The sequence below is a fragment of the Erinaceus europaeus genome, unplaced genomic scaffold (assembly GCF_950295315.1).
Source record: "Erinaceus europaeus unplaced genomic scaffold, mEriEur2.1 scaffold_630, whole genome shotgun sequence".
NCBI lineage: Eukaryota > Metazoa > Chordata > Mammalia > Eulipotyphla > Erinaceidae > Erinaceus > Erinaceus europaeus.
The window spans coordinates 45,876-62,714 of record NW_026647359.1 but is presented as its reverse complement, the minus strand read 5'-3'; the positions used below and the strand labels follow the sequence as shown (position 1 = coordinate 62,714).

Here is a 16,839-nt window from a genome sequence, read left to right as displayed (position 1 = left end):
GCAGACAGGAGGTGGTGACTGGGCATGGTGATCACTTCCCACATCTGCTGACTCTCATGCCTGACCCCTTGACTGCATGCCCCAATGAAATCTTGCCCAAAGGTGCCCTGATCCAGATGCAGTTGGGGGAGATTATCTGGCCTGGAGGTGGTGCTATAGCCCCTGTTTGGCAGGTCACCAGCTCTAGAAAGAAGTCTGAAGGGGCATCAAGCTGCAGATCAGGTCTTCTTGACTGCCTGGCCTCCGCTGAGCTGGTGGGTGGGCACCAGATGCCAGCCCTGATCCAGAGGTATGTCCTCTGAGGGCACCCAAAGTCTACCCCCACCCCCCAGAGCCACCTATCCCAGGTGCTCTGCCCTGCCCAGGCCCATAGGCAGGGGAGCCTGCTTGCTGTAGGTCTATCTAGGACGGCCAACAGGTGAGACACCGCTCAACTGGCTGACAGGGAGCATCTGAGCTTCACTCCCTGCTAGAACCCATACTGGGCTGGGGTGGGGAGAAGCTCAATGGTAGAGCACTGGAGGTTAGGTGGTGGCACACCTGGTTAAGTGCTCATATTACAATGTACAAGGACCCAGGTTCAAGCCCCCGGTCCTTACCTGCAGGGGAAAGCTTCACAAGTGGTGAAGCAGGACTGCAGGGGTCTGTTTCTCTCCCTGCCTATCTCCTCCTCCCTCCCCTCTCGATTTCTGGTTGTCTCTATCCAATAATAAAGAAATAAAGTGCTATAGTCACTCTCGAAATAAATAAAACAAAATTGGGCAGGTGCAGTGGGTGAAGTTTACTACTAGTAAACTTGGTATCCTGAATTTGGTTACCAGCATATGTGCTGGAATGATGCTTTAGTTTTCTTTTTTAAAGGTAATCTCTCTCTTTTATCTTTGTTAATTTATTGGATAGAGAACAACCAAAATTTGAGAGGAAGGAGGAGATAGGGAGAGAGACAGAGACACCTGCAGCCCTGCTTCACCACTTGTGAAGCTTTCCCCCTGCAGGTGGGGACTGGGGGTTAGAACCTGGGTCCTTGCGCATTATAACATGTGCTCAACCAAGAGCACCATCACCCGGCCCCATGATATTCTAGTTCTTTTCTTCCTTTCTTGTTAATAGATAATAGGATGTTTAAAAATAAATCTGACCAGGACTGGGCAGTGGTGCACCTGGTCAAGCACACATAGTATGAAACGCAAGGATCTAGGTTCAAGTCCCTGGCTCCCCATCTATAGAGGGGACAGGATGCTTCACAAATGGTGAAGTAGGTCTGCAGGTGTCTCTTTCTACCTCCCTCCTCTCCCCTCCCCACTCTCAATTTCTCTTTGTCCTATCAAGTCAAATGGAAAAATGGCCACCAGGAGCAGTGGATTTATAGTACTGGCACCGAACCCCAGCAATAACCCTGGAGGGAAAATAAATAAACAAAACAAACGTGGCCAGGGAAGTGGCTCAGCAGTAGAACATGTGCATGAGACCCTGGTTTTTGGTACTGCATTAAAAACAAACAAAAAGCAGCAATAGTGTCCTGAGAGGTGGTACAATGTTGAGAGCTCTTGGTTCTAATGAGGTCCTGGTTTGATGCCCAACACTGTATGTTCTAGAGTAATGCTCTGATTCTCTCTCATAAATTTTTCTCTCTTGGGGGTCGAGCAGTAGCGTAGCGGGTTAAGCACATGTGGCACGAAGCGCAAGGACCAGCGTAAGGATCCCAGTTCGAGCCCCTGGCTCCCCACCTGCAGGGGAGTCACTTCACAGGCGGTGAAACAGGTCTGCAGGTGTCTATCTTTCTCTCCCCCTCTCTGTCTTCCCCTCCTCTCTCCATTTCTGTCCTATCCAACAACATCAATAACAACAATAACTACAACAATAAAACAACAAAAGGGAATAAATAAATATTAAAAAACATTTTTTTTCTCTTTTTCCCATCAGAATTATCACTGGGGTTTGGTGCCTGCACTATGAACAGCTGCTTCCTGTGGCCATTTTTTCCTTTACTTTTAACTTGACAGGACAGAGAGGCAAGGAGGAAATAGAGAGGAAAAGATACATGCTACTCTGCTTCACAGCTTATGAATCTCCTCTCACCCCTACAAGTGGGGACCAGGTCCTTTCACATGGCAATGCATGTGCTCAAGTGAGTATGCTACCGCTCAGCCACTTTTTTTTTTTTTTTTTTTTTAACAAAAGACAGCCTTCCCTGGACAGACTTGTGGTTTATGCACAGACTTTTTTGGGAGGGAGGACACATGAGCACCTGGGTCTGGCGGTTCCCTCTCTGGGATCTGCTAAGGGTTGAGGATCAGGTGTTGATGAGGGTGAGGGGTTCTTTCCCCTTGTGCCATGGAAACTGTGCTCAGGGGAAATGTTTACCCATTTAATAACAAACATTCATATTGACATTGACATTCAAAATAAATATTGTAGAAACACGGGATCCTTATTCCTCCCAGGTGGCTGGGAGATGAGGACTTGGGGTGATCCGGACCAGCCTGAAGCCCTGGACGCACCCAAGGCTCCTTCTAGTTTAGGCATCCATTTCTTGGAAACGAAAGCCCGAGTCTGATGCTGGGTCTCACCTGTGTTTACCTGGAGTCTGGGCACCTGTCTGGTGACTTGAGGACCACATGTGGGGGGGGCATAAATAAACAATAAATACACATAAATAGGTGGGTGGAGGACATCACTGGGCAGTTCGAGGCAGCACGCAGGTGCAGCCGACGGGAACGCGGATAAACTCTGTGTAGAAAGCAAAGGCACCAGGCTCAGGGTGGTGGGTGCAGGGCTGGCGCCGCAGCACTGGAAGGCTCTGCAGCAGCGGCACTGAGTTGAGTGCTGGAGTCTCCCGGCCAGTGCGAGTGTTCAGGCATCCCTGGCACAGGCATTCAGCCCAAGCCAGCTTTTGTGGGTAGCGATTCTCATCCATGTCCACACTGCAGGCACATAAGAGATACCAGGTTATCAGGTGAGTAGGCAGGGAGGCTTCTTTGTCCCTATCTGCAGCCCTGGCCATACTCCTGGCATGAGGAGAGAACTGGGGGATTGGGAACTGGTGGGGTTTGGTGACCAATGGCAATGCTGTCCCCAGCCCCGGCTGCTGCTCTCCACCAGACAGACACAGGGATAGGGGCCCTCCAGGAGCCACTCCCTGCCTGGCCCAGCCCTATCCCCGGGGAGGCCCAGAGCCCTAGTGGCACAGGTCCAGGCAGAGATCTGGGGACTAACAGTGGTGAGTGAGAGGGATCCCATCTGAGGAAGCCCCCATCCTGAGGCTATAGGAGCCAGTGTGATGACCACTCACTTAATGGAATCACCAAGCCTCAGCGTTCTGCAAGAAGCCAGTGCCTAGAGAGAAAGAATCTCAGTGCCCAAGAAGCTTCCCAGCCTCACCGGTATCTCCAGGGTGAAATGGAGCGCTGGTGGATGTCAGCTTCCAAAATCTGCTTGGGCTGCAGCACAGGGCACTGGGTCTTGGTGGGAAGCTCCTTGTGCCGCCTGCTGCGGCCTGCTGTTGCCTCCAAGCTGGACACCAGGGATACTGGTAGGGCTTGTTCCCACTTGGCAGTTCGAGCCAACAAGTGTAGGGGGACCTGGCCAAGGGGAATCTCCTCAGGTGAGTAGCAGCGCAGATTCCTAGAAGTCTGGGTGTTGGGGTCCACCCAGGGTAGGGGGCCATGATGGGCCAGACTGATGGGCAGCCAGAGAAGAGTCAGGAGGCCAGGCAGGAACTGGAGGAATGAGTGATGGTGATGGGTCAGGGTGCCCAGTGAAGGGGGGCACCCTGCTGCCACCCAGCTGTCCTAATCCCCCAGAAAGATAGAATATATGACCTCCCCTTCCTTTAGGGACATAGAAATCCACTCAGGCAAAACTTTACACACACACACACACACACACACACACACACACTCTCTCTCTCTCTATCTCTCTCAACATCCTTAGGGCAGCAGTGAAACCCTATCCTTCAGGGTCAGGCTATCCCATCAGGTGGGGAACACTGTGGGCTCACCATGGCTGCAATGGCAACAGCAACAGGGCTTGGGGGGGCCAGCAAACCTGGAGGCAGTCAGCACACCTGCTTGTGGGGACCTGGAAGACCTGGCAGCAGTCTGCTCTTGCCGCCCTTTATAGCTGGGCCATGCCACACCTGGGAAAATCCGGCACTGCTTCCTCCTTGGGAAGTGCCCTGGCGGCTTCCTTCTTGTACTGTCAAGAGGGGAGCCAGGGCCCCTCTTCCCAACCCCTCCCTTTTTCACCCCCTTCCACCACTGGAATTTCACTCTTAGAGCTCCTGTCCCCTTTTCCCTTCCCCAACCCAGAGAACCTCTGACAACTCTCTTAAACCTTCTGTGAAAGGGTTTCTTCCAGTCTGAGTGAGCTTCCTTTTGCAACTCACTTCTTTGATCCACATTGCACATTTTTGCCATTTGGATCTGGGACAAGGGTGCTGGCTCCTAGAGGCCAATCCATCATTTGCTGTGCACTCCTGTGCTATTAAGTGCCCATCTTCTATGTGGACAGGACGCTGTTTCCATGTCTTGCCTGATACGAACTGGTATCTGCCAGTATAGATACTAGAATAGACTTAAGGCTCGGGTGAGAGCCCACTTTGGTTTTCTTTCTTTCTTTCTTTCTTTTTTTTTTTTTTTACCAGAGCACTGCTCAGCTCTGGCTTATGGTGGTGTGGGGGATTGAACCTGGGACTTGAGAGTCTCAGGCCTCAAGTCTTTTTGCATAACCATTATGCTATATCCCCACCTTTCTTTCTTTTTTAGAATATATTTACTTATTGGTTAGAGACAGAAATTAAGAAGGGGAGTGGGAGACAGGAGGGCAGGATACATAGCATAATGGTTATGCAAAGACTTTCATGCCTGAGTCTACAAGAAGTCCCTATGTTCAATCCACTGCACCATCATAAGCGTGAGCTGATCAGTGCTCTCCCTGGTGAGAGAGAGAGACAGAGACAGAGGTATAGCCCTGCTTCACCACTCATGAAGCTTTCCCCCTACAGGTGTGGACTGGGGGCTTGAACCTGGGTCTGTGCACATTGTAACATGTGCTCAACCAGGTGCACTACCACCTGGCCCCTACTTCCTTCTTCCCTTTTTAAATTTATTGTTACTACTGTTGTTGGATAGGACAGAGAGAAATCAAGAGAGGAGGGGAAGACAGAGAGGAGAGAAAGATAGACACCTGCAGACATGCTTCACCGCTTGTGAAACAACAAACCTGCTGGTGGGGAGGGGGGCTTGAACTGGGATCCTTATGCTAGTCCTGGCGCTTTGCGCCATGCACGTTTAACCCACTACACTACCGCATATGGTCATATTCGCCAACTCTGAGATGGAGAGATGACAATGCCCTGGAAACTTTTAAGTGCAGTGCCCCCTGAAAAGGCTCCCTGTCCCCCCGTGCTACTGGTTGCAAGGTCCTAAGGGATGCCTGTTATCCTGAAGAGAACTAACAGTTTGGAGTAGATCTTGCCAAGTTCTGGTGCCTGGGCTTGGCCACTGAAGAGGGGAGGCTCTTCTGCCCTGCACTCAAGCCTTGAATTCCTGGTGTTCACACAGAACGGGCTGGGAGGAGTGGGGCCTCCACATCCTCCTCACCCAAAGTCAGGAGCTGGAAGCACAGCATTAAGGTACCATTCTCCAGGTCTGAAGTTGCAAACCTGACAGATATGGAGACCCCCTCACCTCCAGCAGGTGTGGGCTAGAGTCCCACCGACTGGAAGCAAAGCCTTGAGCCTCCCAAGTGGCTCTTCCTCTTAATGCTTAGACACATTCTTCACTGGCCCTAGGGCCAGGGCTGTAGCACAGCTTCAGGGACCCAGTTGGGCTTGCCCTTCCCATGGGGGTTGCTGGGCTCTGACACCACAATCAGCTCAGGTTGAGAAAACAAAAAAATCTTAAGACTAAACTGAGCTGGACATCCCTGCAGGTGTCTCAGAAATATTGGAGTCCTCCTGCCTATTAGGGGGAGTGTGAACCTCTGGGAGGGACTCAGCCTGAGGTCTCAGTGCAAGGTCCCTAGGACAGCTGGGCTTTGCACCTGGGTGCCTCCTAAATGTGAAGCTGGATAAAGCTGGGCTCGTGGGTTTTGGGATGACAGGCCTTCTGGGAGACTGACTCCCTCTGGCTAAGAGAGGGAGACCACAGGCCACCGAGAACCCTCCTAGAGGCTGGAAGCTGAGTGCACATACTTTTATTTATTTTTTTTATTACCTCCAGGGTTATTGCTGGGGCTCAGTGCATGAATCCACTGGTCCTGGAGGCTGTTTTTTCCCTTTTGTTGCCCTTGTTGTGGTTATTATTGTTTTTATTGATATCGTTGTTGAGAAATTGATGAGGAGGGGAAGACAGAGAGGAAAGATAGACACCTGCTTCATCGTCTGTGAAGTGAACCCCCCCCCCCAATAGGTGGGGAGTCAGGTGCTTGAACCCAGATCCTTACACTGGTCCTTGCGCTTCGTGCTATGTGTACTTAACCTGCTGCACTACCGCCTGACCACCCATACTCTCTTATGAAGAAGGGTCGTGGGTGCCCCTCCAGCTCCACACAAATGTTCGCACATTTTCTCAACATTCGTTCCTGACCCCAGGGATAGGTGTCACACTTGGTGGAGGAACCCTGGTACTTAGCTTTGTACCCCCTTCCTCAGCATGGTCCCTACTGTTCCCAGTACTGTCCAGGAAGAAACTGCCAGAGGAGACAGGCAAGGGGCACTGAGTGGGGGGAGGTGGGTCCCTGACAGAGCTGGGTGGGGCTCTTGGACAGCACTTCATTCCTGCACATGGCTGAAGCAAGCTCAGAAGTCCCAGGGCGGTAGTGCAGCAGGTTAAGCGCACATGACACAATGTGCAAGGACTGCCATAAGGATCCTGGTTCAAGCCCCCAGCTCCACACCTGCAGGGGAGTCACTTCACAGGCGGTGAAGCAGGTCTGCAGGTGTCTGTCTTTCTCTCCCCCTCTGTCTCCCCCTCCTCTCTCCATTTCTCTCTGTCCTATCCAACAACGAACGACATCAACAATAACAATAATAACCACAATAAGGCTACAACAAGGGCAACAAAAGGGGGAAAAATGGCCTCCAGGAGCAGTGGATTCATGGTGCAGGCACTGAGTCCCAGCAATAACCCTGGAGGCAAAAAAATAAAATAAAAGAAAAGAAGTCCCTGGTTAGGCAAGAATGGAAAGGCAGCATCCAGAAAGGCCTGACTACACCCACATCCCCCTTTGGGCCACACCCCCCCTCCCTTGCCTGGAGAGATGTTGATGCAGGGGAGGATGAGGGAAGGAAGGAGGATGCTGGAAGAGGTGGAGGGGAGAGGCAGAGGAGGTAGCTGGGTGCAGGTAGAAAGGAGGGAGGGCTGGGTGGCAGTGGCCCACCAGAGTGATGTTCCTCAGTTCTTGCAGATGAAGGACTCTAGAGCAGCCCTGACCTGGGTGGGGCAATGAGAGGAAGTCCTGAGCACTGTTTGGAGAGAAGTCAGACAGGCTGAGCTGGGCTCTCAGCATGGTGGTTGGCAGGAGGGCTAATTCTGGAGCTGAGAGCCTAGTCCTATCTCCAGGGTTCACCCTTGCAGAAGGTCTGGAGGTGTTTAAAGAATGACCTCATCAAGAGAAGCCCTGGGAGGAGACCAAGCTTGCCTATCTGCACTTAGAAAGGAAGTTCAAGGGGTCAGCCAGGTCAGAGTTCCAGGAACTTTGTAGAGTACTGTAAAGGCCCTGGGGTCAGGCCACCTTCACAACTGCTCTTTCTGCTCCTGTCCAGTCCTGATCCACGAATTCCCAGCACAGACACGCATATACATTTTTCAGAGAAGGTGAGGGTGGATAGCATAGTCAGTCCAGTGGAGCAGGGGGGCTGAGGGGCATTCCTCCAGACTGGATTAAACCTGGAGCCCTTAATTGGAAAGGTAGCAATGGCTAGCACAGGCAGCTCCCCCAGGAAGAAGCAGAGCAGCGTCTATAGTGGGTTCTAGGACACAGCCCCCTCTGTGGGTGTAAGGGGGAGGTATTTAAAGGGATCCTGGAAGTCCCAGTGAGTATCTGAAGTACTTTATCTCCTTACCACAAGGAAGGGTGGTATAGACTACAGGTCCAGACCCAGGGCAAACATCACCTCCAGGTAAGACCACTCCTTATCAAAATATTTTATTTTAGGAGACCCCTCAAAAAAAAAAAAAAAAAAAAAAAAAAAAAAACCTCCACATTAGACAGACGCCCAACAATACCCTTGGCCTTTTTTTGGTCTTTTCTGTATTTTTTTTTCTCTTTAAATCAACTAAAACAATTTGATGCTTAAAATAAAAGATAGGAAATATTTCCCAATCAGATTTTAGTCAAGAATATATATCTATTTTGATCCTGGGGCGGCAAGAAAGGGGAGCTCCGGTAGCCCACGAAGCACTTGGTGTTGTCACAGGAGGGTGGCACCGGGACACCATGGCGGAAGTGCCTCGCTGACCAGCAGGAATGGAGAGGACAGACTGAAGGGTGTGGGAGGTATGGGACACTGGGGCTGATAATTTATACCAAGTCGGGCCTGGCTGGCCTGCCTGCCTGTCTGTCTTCGGTACTTCTGCTGGGGAAGGGATGGTTCAGTCTGGTTGGGAGGCTGGGATTCAGCATCATCTTCATTACATGTGTGGCTTCTTTTCCAGCTGAGAAACTTTTTTTTTCCTTTTTTAATTTTTAAAAAGAAGCACAGCCAAAATAAGACATTAACTGCAAAATCCAAAATGGCTGCGCTTATTACCCTATTTATAAAAACACTCAAGTCTCTAACTTTGGGTGGGGGAGGCATGGGCCTACACCTTCCCAGGGATCTTGGCCCGCTTTCGCGCAATGGCATCCTCCACGGCTTTGAGCTGCTTCAGGAGCTCCTCTCGCCGTGACAAAGTGCTGGCCTTCCCTGATTTCGTGCCAGCAGTGGTGCTTGTGTCTGAGGCCTTGCCTGGCACACTCGTGACCTTGCTGGAGCTCTTCGACTGGGGTGACAGCTGGCGCTTCCTGTGGGGACAGGGAAGTCAGGCAGGAGGTTCAGTCCAGCAGGGAGCCCTATATGGGAGACAGCCTGTCCCAGTCAACCAGAGCCCATAAGACAGGCAAAAGGTCACCAGGACAGGAAGTCACCCTTGTATTGCATCCCACTCATCCATGGAGCAGACACCACACGTGAAGGGGCACAACCCCCTGATAAGCTGTCTCTTAGAGCCAACCTTGCCCAGGCTGAGGTGGCCCCTGAGGGTGTGGGGGCTCTAGGCTAAACTCGGTTTCCAGCACTATCACCAGCCAAGGATAAGGGGTATCTTATGGGTGAGGGCTCTATCCTGGGCTTACCCTCTCTGGGTTCTCACCCACTAACCCTCTCACCCTCCAGGATCAGAGTCACATTCCTGGAAATTTACACTCCTCTGAGGCCACCATGATGATGAGGAAAGACTGTTCCTCCTCTAGGACAGTCTTAATACAGCCATTGGCTGCCCTCCTCTTAACCTGTGCGTGCTATTCTTCTGGCCTCTGCCCAGGGAGGGAAACTCTGTGCCCCCTTCCCTGAGACAAGTTAAGTCCCTCCAACGCCCCAAACCACTGACCTGTCCGCTGGGGCTGCGGGAGCCTTGGAATTCTGACCTCTCTGCCGCTCTGGCTTCGGGGAGCCTAGTCTCCCAGTGGACTTCCGGTCCCGAGAACCTAAGTGACGTAGACAGGCAGGATCAGGGGCTGGTGGTCTTAACCGCCAGGAGAGGATGCAGGTGGAGTATTCTTAAGACAAAGCCTAGCATAGTACCCTTGTATTACCAGGAGGACACAACCAGGAGGAACAAGAGTGTGTGTGTGTGTGTGTGTGTGTGTGTGTGTGTGTACGCGCAGAGACCAGATTCCTGAGCTGGTCCAAGAGCAGGGTATCTAGTACTAGCAGCAATCACAAGAAATCACCCTCCCTCTTACTGCTGTGAAATGCCTCAAGTCTCCAAACAGAGTAATGAAACATATAGTTTACCTACCACAGAGCTGTCTAGCATGTACAGGGGTCTTGGGAGGGAGTGGGGCTGTGTGTCACTGCCCACCAAGTGTCATGTAGGATCAGCACAGGCCAGCATCAACCCCTTGGTGGGCTAGGCTTACCACTGGAACAGGAGGCCACTTGCCCTCCCCATGGGGAGGACAGAATCTGGATTGGTAAAGCTTGTCCCCCCCCCCAATATTTATTTATTCCCTTTTGCTGCCTTTTTAAAAAATTGTTGTAGTTATTGTTGTTATTGATGTCCTTGTTGGATAGGACAGAGAGAAATGGAAAGAAGAGGGGAAGACAGAGAGGGGGAGAGAAAGGTAAGATACCTGCAGACCTGCTTCACCACCTGTGAAGTGACTCCCCTGCAGGTGGGGAGCCGGGGGCTGGAACCGGGATCCTTATGGCGATCCTTGCGCTTTGCGCCACGTGCGCTTAACCCACTACGCTACCGCGCTACTCCCAAAGCTTGGGGCTTTATGCTATATAATGAAGTAAGAAGCCAGTTGTGGGGAGAGTGAGGCGTGGGGTTGAGTGGGTATGGGGACAATCCAATGTAGAATGGCATATATAAGAACCCAAGTGAATAGTGGGAAGAGTACACAGATTACCTATCATGAAAGGATAAAAGATTGTACCAAAAAAAAAAAGATTGTACCCATGTGATAACACCTGCCTCATAAAACATTATTTCTCTAATAAAACAAAACAAAAACAAAAAGGAAAAGACCACTGCCACTAAGTCTATTCACTTGCGTTTTGGGAAATGCAGTTGCTTTTTTTCATAAGGGAAAATTATATATGTGTTAAAAACAGTCACCACTATTATTTCAAAATGAATAAATAGGGGTAGGCAACTCACCTCGGTCAGGGGACAAGTTGGCCCGCTTAGCAGGAGGGGAACTCTGCCTGTCCTTGTCTGAGGGCTCGTATCGCTTTCTACTGCCCTTCTCAGCCGCCTGAAAGAGGGAGGGTGGACACAGTGGGTGACACAAGGCAGGGAACAGAGCAGCACCAGCCTACCCAGACCTGCTCTCATTTGCCCATGCCCACAGTTCCATGCTCTGTAGTGAAGGCACATGCCCACGGGGGTTGCTACAGGTGACAAGACTCCAGTGCATTCATCCCTCCAGTTGCATGGGGGTTATGGGGTCTCAATCCTCAGAGGTCATGTTTGGCCTGGAGGACAAATCAGACCAGAGCAAGTATCCTGAGTAGGAGAGTCCCTGAACTTCCAAATGTTTGACACATCCTTTTTCCTTTTTCCCAGGCTGTCGGGTGTGTAGGGAAGGTGGGAGTGGCAGTGGTAGTAGGTGGGCATGGGATACCCAGCACTGCACTGGAACTCGCACTGGATTCCAAGAGCAGGGAACCTGGCAGTCAACTTACCTTGTTCAGCAATGTTAGCTTAATCTCCTTGTGAGCCACAAAGGCACCCTGCTGGGGCTGCCCGGGGGGCACCTGCTGGGGTGGGGTGGGCTGCTGGGAGGCTTTTCCACCTGTGGAAGGCTTTGAGGATTTGGGTGGCTGCGTGGATGAATCCCTTTTCCGCTTCTCCTCTTTAATACCATCTTCTTTTTTAGATTTTCCTGCCAATGAGAAATACTCAAGTCACTGACACAGTTTCCCATCAACTACTTGGAGGCAAGGAGGTACATCTCAGAAGTGGAGGGTCACTGGGGGCTCCCCTTGTCTAACCAGTTGCATGCAGCTGAGGCTGCGCAACCCTCTTTCCATGAAGGACCTGCCCTTCCTCTTGGGCCACCGGGCTAGGACGCAGGACCTGTACCTTTCTCCTTCTTGGTCTGGGCTGGGGTGGGGGACCGCGAGCTGGCTGAGGACACGGGGCTGGCCAGGTCTGCGTACATGTCATCTGAGTCCACGCTGTGCACCGAGCTGCTGCTAGATGTGGCGCTGGAAACCGAGGACACACTGCTCACACTCAGCGACCTGGACACACGGCGTATTGGCACCTCAATGACCCCAAAGGGAAGATGGGTGGAGCCAGAGGTCTGGGGACTGGTGGCAGACTTTCTCTGATTTCCCATTTTTAAGGAATTTGTCCCCACCAGTCCCAAGATTTCAGGAGGATGTGGAATAGGTGCTCCACAGTGAAGGGATTCAAATCACTGAGTCAGACCTGCACTAAAGGGCTGTGCTGATTCCTGGGAAGGGAGCTGACAACAGAGGGGACTCCCAGGTAATGGACAATGCAAGCCAATCAAAAGGACTGGGTTCAATCTATGTGACCTAGAACTGGATCCTGGTTTTAGTGAAGAGCTTGTTTCAGTAAGCCTCAGGAATAACCCAACACGGCTGCTCCTAATCTGCCACAGTTCATGCCACTTAAGACCCACAGTGGAGAAGACTGCCACTTTGGGTCCCATCCCTGGACCATCCCTGTAGTGGCCAGACAGGGACAAGGCAGGGACAGGAAAGGCTCCAACTCCCTTTATAGGTCTTATCTTGCTGAATCCCAGAGCAGTAAGAGAGGTTTAGGAAGATGTACAGACTCCTGCTGCATAAAGTAGAAGAGGAAATGTGATTTCAAGTTACACTGATGATGTATCTTTTTTTAGTTAATTAATTCATTAATTTACTGGATAGAGACACAATAGTGAGGGAAGGGAGAGGTAGATACCTGCAGCAGTGCTTAACAACTCATGAAGCTTTTTCTCTGCAGTTGGGGACCGAGGCCTTGAGCCTGAGTCCTTGTGCAATGTAACATGTGTATTCTACCATGTATGCCACCGTCTGAACCCATTCTTTTCTATGATATTTTCATTAGAAACTCTGACTGCCTCAGGCATGACAAGCAGCAGGACCTAGCTCTCCCACAAGACAGGCATTGAGGGTCTCTCCACCAGCTCTTAGTCCTGCTGGGTGAAAAGCATCCCCGCATTAACCCAGTTCACTGTCTGCTGGTGAAGAGCTGGGTGTCTAGTCCCATACCCAGAACATGAAAACTTTTTTGAGGCAGCGGCCCCACCATGTGGGGTCAGCGCTCTCCCCTAGGGCTGGGACACCAGCCCACCTCCTACTTGGGACTCGCACTCATTGGTCACCCATAGAACAACCTCCCCTCATTGCAGCACCTTCCTGAGGGTGCCTGGACCCTGACGGGAGGGAGAAGCAGAAGTGGGGCTGATGGGTTGGCCAGAAAAACCTGACAATGACCTGGATCTGGAGCTGGAGCCACTGTAGCTGCTGCCACTGCCACTGCCGCTGAGGGTCCGTCTGCAATACAACAACCACACTCAGACACATACACACACAAATTGTCTCCCTAGAGTCAGTGCCAGCCATAGGCCCAGACCAGTGACTGGGCAGCAGCTGCTGCCCTGGAACAGGATACAGGAGCTTTTGAGTAACTTCTCAAAAGAAAAATGAAACTTTACAGCATTTCTCCCACAAGCTTCTTTCTAGGCGTAGAGCAGCTGGGATAGGGCTAAACACTTCCAACCCCAATAGCTGGTAGAGAAACAGCTGCTAAATGAAGTGATTAGATTAAGCCACACTGATCAGAGATGGGATTTTTCCCAGGGGCCTAACTCTCCTGGCTTTGTCACTAGTAGCACTGAGCTCCCTGACATCACACCCACTCCCTGCCTGACCCCACTGCCATCTAAAGTCTGGCACTCACCTTCTGGGGGGGGTTCGGGTCTGTCGCTCCTTCCTCCTGGCTTCCCGGGGTTCTCCTGGTTTGGTAGGCTCAGGAGCAGGAGCAGTGGTTTTGGGGGCTTGTGGGGGTGCAGGAGGTGGGGCTGGCTTCTTTACTGATTTCTCTCTGCAGGGGAAAAGGTTCAAATATATTGACCACAGGGAGCAGTGTCCCATTGCCAAGAAGTTGAGGGCAGCTTTCTCTCACTCACATAAACACACATTTCTCTGTTGTCCCAGCCCTACATCTCACTGCACTCCTGGGTGTCCTTGTAGCACTTGGGCATCAACTGCTGCCCCCCACCCCCACCCCCACCCGGCCCAGAAGGAACGGGTTCCTTTGAAGACACTGGCATGAGCATGAGCTGGTAGAGCTCTTAGAGGAACCAGGCATATAACCTGATGAAGTTGTTTGTGATGGGCCAGACTGTCCTCTTGGGGGCCTAGGACCACCTCAGCATATCCAACCCGTACTCCACTCAAGAAAAAGGCCAAGGGTATCTTTTCTTTTGGGGAGAATGCCCACAAGCCGTTTACCACACTGGCTGCTTTATGCAGATGGAACCAGGTACTCTGATCAGAACCCAGTCTGCAAGGCTATCAGCAGGAAGCAGCCTGAGCAAAGGCCAGTTCTGCATGGCAAAGCAGGTCAGTTTAACTATGACGAGGATGTGGAAGCATGGGTCCCCAGAATTTAACAGGGCACCAGAGACAAAGTGTCAAAGACCAGGGGCTGAACTCTGCCAAATCACCCCGTGTGGAACTAATGGATGTGGTTCATAGTGTTGAACACCCCAATATCCTTTACATTAAAGGGAGCTGCTTGTAACTCCCTAAGCTAGTCTAGAGCTTTCCATCTGGCTACCCAGCATGAAAACTTAGTGTTTTCCATGCAGGCAGTGCTGGCTACTTTCCATTAAATTAGTAAGGCAGAAGGGATCGATACTGCAGGCCCTGAACACTGGGCAGAGCTGCAGGAGAGCCCTCTTTTGTTCTCTGGGAACCTGACAGCACATCAGATACTGTGACACTGGCATAGTAAATTTTAGGTTTCTGACTTCTGGTGTCATGTTAGCCACTTGAGAAGGATGAATTCCTTCTGACTGATTCCAGGAGCAGCAGAGATGAGTGTTAAGGGTTCCAGAGGGAAAGGATGCTTCATCCCTGGGAGCATAGGTCACTGTGTGGCTCCTAGGCCCACCTGCTGGGACTCTGATACGATGGGGGCAGTGGGAGCACTTACCCTGCTTTCCCAGGAGGTGGGGCCAGCTCCCCTTTGTTTCTGACAGGTCTGTGTGGGGAAGGTGTTGGGGATGGGGATGGGGATGAGGAGAAGGACCGGGACCTAGGAGTAAATAGAGATTTGTTAACCAATGCCCTAAGCTCACTGGGGACACCACCCTGATTCACAATAGGTCAACATGAGTTTTTTTTTTTTTAATATTTATTTATTCCCTTTTGTTGCCCTTGTAGTTATTACTGTTGGATAGGACAGAGAGAAATGGAGAGAGGAAGGGAGACAGAGAGGAGGAGAGAAAGATAAGACACCTGCAGACCTGCTTTACCACCTGTGAAGTGACTCCCCTACAGGTGGGGAGCCGGGAGGCCCGAACTGGGATCCATACGCCGGTCCTTGCGCTTTGCGCCATATGTTGCACTACCTCCCGACTCCCAACATGAGTCTTTATATCTGCGCTACCTCTCAACTCCCAACATGAGTTTTTATACATCGGCCTCAGTTTAAAAATGGTTTCTTCTTTTTTTCTAATATTTTTATTTATTAGTGGCTAGAGATAGAGATATTAAAAGAGGTGGTAGAGACAGAGAGGGAGAGAGACAGTGAAGCCCTGCTTCATCACTCATGAAGCTTTCCCTGAAGGTGGAGGTCAGGGGCTTGAACCCATGTCCTTGCACAGTGTAGTGTGAGCACATAACCAGGTGTGCCACTGCCTGACCCCCTAAAAAGAAATGTCATTTCCTATAATACTTCACCAGAAGGGACAGTTAGCCACCATGGTAGTCCCCTAAGGTAGCCTAAGAGCTGTGTGTGTGGGTACAGTGATTAGTGTGTATGTGTAGTATTTGTGATGTGAATATATGTGTGTAGAACTTATACAAGAGATTACATACAGGGTCACAGCCCCTGTCCTGTACACCACTGTGGCTTCCTGAGAGTGGTAGTCTTTGTGACTCAGGGTGAAGTGGTGACACTGGGCTGAGAGGGGCACTGGAGCACAGCTGGGGACTGGTTACTGTGGAGGGAACACCTCCCCTTACCAGCAACCCCCACATCCCCTTTGCTCTTAAGACTTATCCTGGTTTCTTTTCTCAACTAAACATAGCTGGCCAAAGAAACAAACACAGCTGGAGGGAGTCTCCATGGCAGAAAAACCAATCACCGTTTTCTCAGGGTTGGAAAGCAGGTATGGGTTACATTAGATCTGTGCAGGGAACACTCAGGAGCTTTAGTTTACCCTAAAGAAGGAAAAGTAGAACACTGGAACTTTTCTATTCAGTCCATTAGCTCAGAAGGACTATCAATGACTAATTTTCCCATCCAAATAACAACCAAGAAATTTCAAATTCCAAAGACTTTGCCTATTGTAATTGGAGAAAATAATTTTATTTCATCTTTCCTGGAGTTTCCATTAGGGTTTTCTGCAGAGCCAGGAATGCTCTCTACCTGAGCATGTTGTGCACAGTGTGGCTCCACAGACTGTGGCTGGACTGGTGCTGACCCCAAGACTACCTTCTTTCTGATTTATGCACACTTAAGCCAGGTCAGGTCACTGGCTTCCACCCCCCTCCTGGTATGTGACTGAATTCTTTGTCCCCTGTATGCTTTGGGCATCTAGTGAAGAACATTCAGAATCCACCACAAGACGTGACTCAGTAAGAAAATTCTGGACACACCCAGGCCCTGGAAGGCCTCACATGGTTGCTACTACTATTGCTAAAGACCCACCTGGACCGGCTGCCTGAGAAAGAACTGTGTCTGGAAGAACGGCTGGAGTAGGAGCTGTAAGACGAAGACCGTGACCGTGACCGTGATGAGCCAGAGCCAGAGTAGGATGAGGACCTTGAAGATGATCTGCAAGCGGGAATCACATGTCATCCTCCACCTGGCTGTGGCACTCACACATGCACACTCACACACACAGTAATACATT

General features: G+C 50.9%; 2 protein-coding genes across 3 annotated transcripts in view; both read right to left on the bottom strand.

Annotated features, from left to right (window-relative positions):
* Nucleotides 1-2,409: 2,409 nt before the first annotated feature.
* IL17C (interleukin 17C) lies at nt 2,410-5,321 on the bottom strand. The gene is made up of 4 exons (XM_060183946.1): nt 5,309-5,321; nt 4,001-4,005; nt 3,382-3,791; nt 2,410-2,924 (listed from the first exon to the last, which is right to left on the bottom strand). The coding sequence occupies exons 1-4, from the start codon at nt 5,319-5,321 to the stop codon at nt 2,675-2,677; spliced, it is 678 nt and encodes a 225-aa protein (XP_060039929.1). The 3' UTR covers nt 2,410-2,674.
* A 2,814-nt stretch (nt 5,322-8,135) lies between these two features.
* ZC3H18 (zinc finger CCCH-type containing 18) overlaps nt 8,136-16,839 on the bottom strand; it is a 49,125-nt gene continuing 40,421 nt past the window's right edge. For both annotated transcript variants that reach the window (XM_060183944.1, XM_060183945.1), the window contains 9 exons: nt 16,635-16,760; nt 14,913-15,014; nt 13,653-13,796; nt 13,187-13,246; nt 11,799-11,959; nt 11,399-11,598; nt 10,872-10,968; nt 9,594-9,690; nt 8,136-9,009 (listed from right to left, as the gene is read on the bottom strand). In XM_060183944.1, coding sequence (XP_060039927.1) covers nt 8,808-9,009; nt 9,594-9,690; nt 10,872-10,968; nt 11,399-11,598; nt 11,799-11,959; nt 13,187-13,246; nt 13,653-13,796; nt 14,913-15,014; nt 16,635-16,760 — 1,189 coding nt within the window. In that variant the 3' untranslated portion in view covers nt 8,136-8,807. The remainder of the gene's footprint in view (nt 9,010-9,593; nt 9,691-10,871; nt 10,969-11,398; nt 11,599-11,798; nt 11,960-13,186; nt 13,247-13,652; nt 13,797-14,912; nt 15,015-16,634; nt 16,761-16,839) is intronic.

Bases quoted from the DNA above. Each gene is read 5' to 3' on its own strand.
- IL17C (XM_060183946.1), bottom strand. The intron at 2,925-3,381 runs GTGAGGCTGGGA...ATGTGCCTGCAG, and splicing joins ATTTCACCCTGGAGATACCG to TGTGGACATGGATGAGAATC.